This window comes from Eurypyga helias, unplaced genomic scaffold, assembly GCF_000690775.1.
Source record: "Eurypyga helias isolate BGI_N326 unplaced genomic scaffold, ASM69077v1 scaffold19303, whole genome shotgun sequence".
NCBI lineage: Eukaryota > Metazoa > Chordata > Aves > Eurypygiformes > Eurypygidae > Eurypyga > Eurypyga helias.
The window spans coordinates 23,594-30,629 of NW_010243347.1; the positions used below are offsets into that span (position 1 = coordinate 23,594).

General features: G+C 46.0%; 1 protein-coding gene across 1 annotated transcript in view; it reads left to right on the top strand.

Moving 5' to 3' along the window:
• Positions 1-6,655, top strand: part of LOC104507939 (forkhead box protein N3) — a gene marked incomplete at its 3' end in the record, with an annotated part of 28,437 nt that extends 21,782 nt beyond the window's left edge. The window contains exon 2 of the mRNA XM_010149382.1: positions 6,519-6,655. Within this exon, the coding sequence (XP_010147684.1) occupies positions 6,519-6,655 (137 nt within the window). The remainder of the gene's footprint in view (positions 1-6,518) is intronic.
• Between the last annotated feature and the right edge of the window lie 381 nt (positions 6,656-7,036).

Here is a 7,036-nt window from a genome sequence, read left to right on the forward strand (position 1 = left end):
TAATTCTGCCTCACGTAAATGAAGGAACTGCAGTTCTGAGTTGGCCCTATTTTAGCAGCCATGCCCTGTTCTTAGAGGAGGGCAGTACTAACGGGAAGGATGATGGTGAAGTGAGGCGCGCTCTTGGCACTGCTGTCTGCAAGTGAAAAGCAGAGAGCTGGCCTTCGGGTAGTGTTCCCGGTCGCACAAGTTCTGCTTGGCCATTGGAAAGCCTCTGTGCCCTGGCTGTTGTGCTGATTCAACACGACATCAGTGGTCACAATCCACTTGCGTTTCCTAGCCTCGGTGAGTTTTGTCATCGCAAGCCACTTGTTTCCCACAGTGCCAGCACAACGTTCGCGAGCCCTCAAGAGTAGCGGCATGTTTGGTGAAGGATGTGTAATCTATGTTGTGTTGCAGAATGGTTTTAAGTCACTTGGCAGGCATCTCTGTGTAGTGCAAGAAAGTTGTTCAGGCAAGTCATTCTCTCCTGAGGTGGATTTTGGAGTGATTATTGTGTTCCTCTTGATGCATTTCAGAGCTAAAGGCAGGGTGTCATGAGGTGCGCTTGGAAAGTATTTCACTTCCCTTCGTCCTTCCTCTCCATCTCCTCACAAAAATCCCTCACTTTTCTCAAGAAATAGATTCTTGGTTTTTCCCCCCATAAGGCGAGAATTTTGTTTAGGCAGAATTATTGATGTTAGTTTGCTGTCCTGGGAACCAACCCGAAACGTGTTTTGTTCAAGGTTTCCAGAACCTCTCTGTGTTTTGGGTGACTGCAGTGTCTGGTGGTGAGTGAAATAGCCTGCTCTTTCCATGGGCAGAAGTTTCCACCGTGCCTGTTCTCCTGGGAGGTTGTATGGGTCCTCACTGCCCGACAGCGCTGGGCATGCTCCCGCCACCCCTGGAGGCTTCATGCCCCGGCGTGAGCAGTCCGCAGTGCTTCCAGAGATGTGGCGTCTGTGAAGAGGAGGATGGTGACTTAATGCTGCCACCTTAGGCGTGGGACAGACGTAGAAGTTGAGAAACGTTGTTCTCTCTCTCACCTTACGCACAGAAACCTATTCTGATCTAAAATGATTATTTTTTTCAGGTTCTGGTCCTGGCTGTAGTGGCTCAAGCAGTTGTTGTTAATTCTGTGGTGACGTCATGGATATTTCTATCATCCAGTTCTTTTGAAATTTCAAACACTGGTTGACTGAAGCTTGATCCTAGAGCAATGCTTCTGTGCTCACATGGCGTACTTGGACACCTATAGAAGGCGTACAGCATTCCCACGGATAGACTTGTTGGCAAATCCGTGGGAAGGGTTTGCTTCAAGCTTGCTGTTGCAGAGTAACTGGGCTGAAGGAGCTCAAAATAAATATTTCTTTAGAGTGAGAACCTTTGCTACCCAGTAATCACTCCACTATTACTTGCAAAGGGGTCATTTACTGTAACAATAGTAGGTTTCATCCATGCTGAGAGCAAACCCTTAGATCAGTAACGGTGAATACTGACACCAAAAGGTTCCTCATCACTGCAGAAAGTGTCATTGGTGTAAGTCGAAGGTCCTGTGTTAATGAGTGCAACAAATTACCCTGAGCTAGGCAGGGACTGGTAAGTCACAGTGGTATGATTTCAAGATCTGATAGTTTGGGACTGGCGATGTTAGTTGGAAATGCCCTTTTTTTCAAGTAATAGCAAATTTCTGCTTTTTCTGCTTGTTTGTACAGTTCCTGAAGCACCCCTGTAACCAACACGGCATAGTTCTGAAAGGCGGTGTACATCTACACCACTTCAGCCTGGGTAGCTGCCATATCCCTAATTCCTATTGCTGGCAGCTTGGAGTCAGGAAAGTCTGGCCATGGCCACTTGTCCTTCCTGGTGTGGTAGTGGAGAAGAAAAAGGACAGATGTACTCAATGGGGAGTTGTTGGGTTGGGTTTGGTTTTATCAGCTTGTTTAAAGTAGCAAAATCCTTCACTCAGAGAGTTCAGTTTGATAATTCTCAGCTTGCTGGCATAGCCTGGGTGCCTGTGCAGAGCTGTGCGGTCGCTGGCGCACTCATGGGTCTCGTTTCAGTTCCTCTCCTCCCTGCTTGCCTGGCCTTCCCGGCCCCCATGCATCCATGCCCGGCATCTCTGCTCTCAGCCGCGGCTCTCGGGGCCTTTCCCTCAGGGCCATGGCTGCCAGCCGCACTGCCGGCTCACCCCAGCTCTCCCGTGTACGCCTGCTCCGTCACGCCGGTTTTCCCCCTTCCTCTTCTGAGCTGCTTTGTGTCCTTTCTCGGTGTGCCGTTCCAAGAGATGCATCACGTCACCACGGCTCCTGCTGCAGAAAGGGAGCGCTCCTGTTCTCCTCCCTGGCTCCCCACATCTATGCTGCCTTGCAGCAGCTCTGGGTGCTCATCAGGCCCTTCGTGTGAGCCAGCTTAATGAGTTTAAATGACACGAAACTGTGCCAGCCAAATACCTTTCTCTGAGGGGAATGACTGAAATGGGTTTGTGGAAGAAGGACTGGCACGTGCAGGAGAGCAGGGAGAACAGCAAGGACCAGGGAAGCAGCAGCAGCAGCTCAGACCCCTCCATCCACTACTACATCCCTTTTTGAGGAATGTCCCCTTAGGGCTCTGCTCCCTTAGGGACCCTCTTGGTGGTGGTGCTGCAGTGGGAGATGCGGGCGCCTGGAGCTGCTCCTCCCTGGTTTCAGCGCAGTCCGGTGTGGTGTAGCCAGAGCTTCAGAAGGTACGGTTGGAAAGAGCCAGCTTCCCTCTGAGCCCACCTGTTTTGCGGTTCCTGTATCTGCTCTCTTGCCAAAGCTTTATTTTGGGCAGGCTGTTTGTATGGCAATGAAAAGAACAACCCTGGAATAAAGTTGCGTTCCTAACACATTTCAAGTCTGTGCTAAAATAACCAGGGAACAAAATTCCTCAAATAAACATTTGCCGGAATTTTTATATAGACAGGGTATGTATTTTTTTCCCAGCCATTGGTCTTGGAAAGAGCTCAATGCACAATTTTTTTTATTGAGCCTTGGGCAGACGATAGGTGATATGTAAGGCCAGGCAGCTAATGGGGAGGTCTATGGAAGCAAAATATTTATAATGAGGAATTTTAATAGCGGATAATGCTGTTATCCCCAGCTGTAACAACTGAAAGAGCTGACAAGCAGCATTTTAATTATTTTATTTTTAAATTTCAACCTTTTTCAATTCTATTAAAAATGACATTTTTGTTTGGATCCTAAAAGGGTGTGTAAAGTAGGATTTAAAAACTTCTATATGCAGTCCATTGGGAGAAAAAACATTTGGACAACTGAGTGTGCCATGTACCTTTTCATGGCAATGCACTGGTTTTAATGTTGGGGGGTTAGGGGAATCAGATTTGTATATTCGAGATATGAGAACCAGCAAATGAATTAATAGCTTGGGATTTAGTACACAATATCCCAATACAGTCTACATATGTATAAAGTGTCAGAAAAGGGCATAACAATTTCCTAATAGAAAAGATTATCAGGACTTTTTTTTTTTAAGAAAAAGTATTCAGTCAGGGAGGGAGGGAGGTGGCTGTGCCTGGCACTGGGAGGAGGCTGTGGTGTGTCCGGAGGTCTGAAAACACTCCAGAGCCGAGATGATCAGGGGGCTGTTAAGCACTTCTCACTCACTTGTTGCCTGGGAGACAAATGTAATCCAGGGATTATTTTTTTTTTCTCTCCCCCTTCCTTGCTGGTTTTTGATTGGAGCCACTATTGACTTTTGGCTTGGAGGAGGTGGTGAAGCAGCATGCCAAGTGTCATAAGATGGAAATTAATCACTAACCGATGGGTTTGAGTTCAAATGATTTCCTTTCCTGTGATTGCTCTGTATATGGGAAGACTAATGACATATCTAAACAGACAGTTAACGAAGCTCTTCACACCTCCAACAGTCAAGTAGGATTCTTAACCGCATGACACTTCAGTTTTCTTTTTATTTCTACTCTCTTGTGTGATTGTGGAAAAACAAAAGTTACTGTCTTAAGGAAGGAACTTCGCATGGTTGGAGAGCTTTGCCTTAAATTGCATTTGTTTTTGCTGCTGAATTGTGAGCCAGCACAGTTGTAGTGAAAACACAGCAAATCTGCCTTCCTGGTGTTTCTTTTAACAAGGAGTGTGATTCTTCTCAGTACTTTTTGTGTGAGAGACTTTCTGGGTTTCAGTGAGATTTTTTTTGGCTTTTGCAAGAATATGGACAAGCCAAACAAATTTGGCTTAACAGTAATGAAAGGTTTTGAAGTTACCCTTCAGTAGTGACTTCATCTTGTAAGGCCCTCAACTTGAACTAGCTCCGATGGGTTTTGGGGACGTAATCTCTTCCAGGTAGATGAAAAGTCTGTCTTGGAAGTAAATGAAAAAACAGAGAAGTTTGGAAACAATATGTTGTGTTCCAGCACGTACAAATAAGGTAGATGGTATTTAAGTGTAGCTTTTTTTTTTTAAGCTTATCCCATGCTGTAAGGAGTAAGGAATCCAGCAAAGGTTTTCTCCTGAAAAATGTTCCTAGTTTTGCACATTGCTTGCTTAAAAGGAAATTCTATGTTCTTCTTGCTCTGGCTCTTGGATGGAGCATGGAAGTGGAATTTAAGAGGTTTGGATTCTATTTTTGACTCTGTCCTTTGCCTGAAAAGTCACTTATTAGGCTTATCATGTCAAGTATCTGGCTCATTGTCCCGTGTTTAAAAGACGTCTAACCGGAACTGTCTCCTTTCCGCAGACTGGTTTGAGATGTGTGATGCACAGCTTCCACTATAGTGGGTCTTTTGGTCATCTGCTGTAGAGTTTTACCGAGATGGAAGCCAAGAGTCTCGCTTGCCTTCTCTCTCTCTAGCCCCTTGAATCTTGGCCTTTTCGGCCATGCAAGGGCCTCACTTCACCTCGAGAATTGGAGGATGGTTTCCCTTGGACTGTTCAGCGGCCTTCTGGTAGGGTGCCTTTGGGAAGCAAGGGGAGAGGCGGGCTTGAACCCTGCCATCCTGAAGAGGTTTGGCCCTATGTTCCCGCTCCCACCAGAGCAGCGTGCAGAGGGTGGTTCCTTCTTCATCCCCTCCAGCAAGAGGGGAAACAAAGCAGTCATGGCTGGGGCGTGTTGTGCCGGGCCCTCTCCTTTTCTTTCAGTGTCTCATGTCGTGCTGTGAACGTGCTAGATGCTCCCACACAGCCATCCAGAGCCGTTTTTTCTTTTTCATTTTTCTATATTTTGCTGCCTGTAAGCTTGGAATGAGGTCTGTAAGTACTTCACGCGTTGCACTGTGTATCCTAAAGCCGTCCGTGAGGCAGAGGAACGCTTATGATTTGGTAGGGCTCCACAAAGATGACAATTTTTTGAAATGAAACAATTACTTCATTTTGGTCTCCCTTGTGGCTTTAGAAAACAATATCCCACTTTTGGTGTGATTTTTGTGTGTGTGTGTTTGTTCTTCGACATGCGAAACCGAGAGTTTTGCTCCGCGGAGTTGAGAAAAGGGCTGGTCCTGGGTTGAAAAGTGGCTAGAGGTGCTAGCGCAGCCTCCCTGCCTGTTCCAGAAAACATCAGCATTTACCAAAAAATCTTATCCTACTGCCTGGAAAGCCTGCCAGTGGAGTTCACTCGGTAATTAGCATTGGGGTTTGTTTTTACATACGCTGAAGCAGACCAGGGCTGCGGCTGAGCTGTCGTTTTGTATGCCTTCACAGTGGCGCTGAGGGAAAGGTCTTTTTCTGTTTGTTTGAGTACTGACATAAAACAGTTCAAAATGTCTGCACCCTGACCTCTGATAGGGTTGAGGCAGGAACTGAAATTGCACTGCAGAACGAATACTGAATTTGAGTGTAGTCTCCACATTGCAGGTTGACTGAGTTGTTTCCTGTGTCCAGATAGGATAACTACAGTAACTGTTGTTGAACAGATCATGGTTTCACAACACCCTTAAATGGTTTAAATTCTGATTATACTGTGGGCTTTTTTGTTGTTGTTTGGGGGTTTTGGGTATTTTTTTTCCCCTTAGGGGAGAAAAGATGATTAATTTCCTCTTGTAGTATGATGGCACTGATGTCATGTGGTTGAAGGATTAAGTCCTTTTATTTTTAAAACAGTTGCTAGGGTGTTTAAACCCCTCCTTTTTAGGCCAGTTTCTTGTTAGTATAACAGTAAAAGGAAAAGAAAATCAGTTTCAAAAAGAATCTACTTTTCTTCAGAGTTTCCATTTAACAGTTACTGTGGCTTCTTATATTTCCAATATGGGGTGATGGGGAAATTGCCAGATATTATTAAATCATACTAACTAGTAACAAGGGCGGGGGGTGAGGGGGAAGAAACCAAACATTCATTCTTACTTTTTTTCCCCCAGAGGTGTGAATTTAAACCGGACAGCCACAATATGTTATTAATGGAGCAATAATCTCTGGCAGGCAAACTATGTTCACTTCTGTCAGACAAAAACCCCAAACCCATTGCTTTTCCTGACAAATACTGCTAAATAAATAAGGCTATGCCGTTAGATCAAATATTTGATTTTTTTTTTAATTCTTTTTTCTTTGCAGAGTATTGGAAAGGGGTCCTTGTGGTGTATAGACCCAGAATATAGACAAAATCTTATTCAGGCTTTGAAAAAGACACCCTATCACCCATATTCGCATGTGTTCAGTACACCTCCCACATCTCCTCAGGCATATCAAAGGTAAGAACTAGATGCATTTTACAACTCTTAACTGTTTTCATCCAACGTTGCGTATGACTCTTGGGTAAGATGTTAAATGTCATGAAGCGATGCAGTTTGGGAATGCGCTAGCGAAGAAGGCCGGGAGCGCTGGGGCAACCTGCGCTTGCTGGGCGTGCGTCCGGGACGCCTTACCTGCCCGTCCTCCTGTGCGGCGGCAGCGGGTGCCCCCCCAGCGCAGCTTGCCATCCTGCTCCTGCCTGAGCCACGGAGCCTTTTGGTGATGGAATGCCTGAAGTGAAAACGCGTGTAAGCGGACGGAGAGCTCTGCAGCGTCCGCTCCTCACCTTTGCAGCAGGCGACAGCACAGTACCCTGGCTCACAGGCGATGGGCTCGGTTTC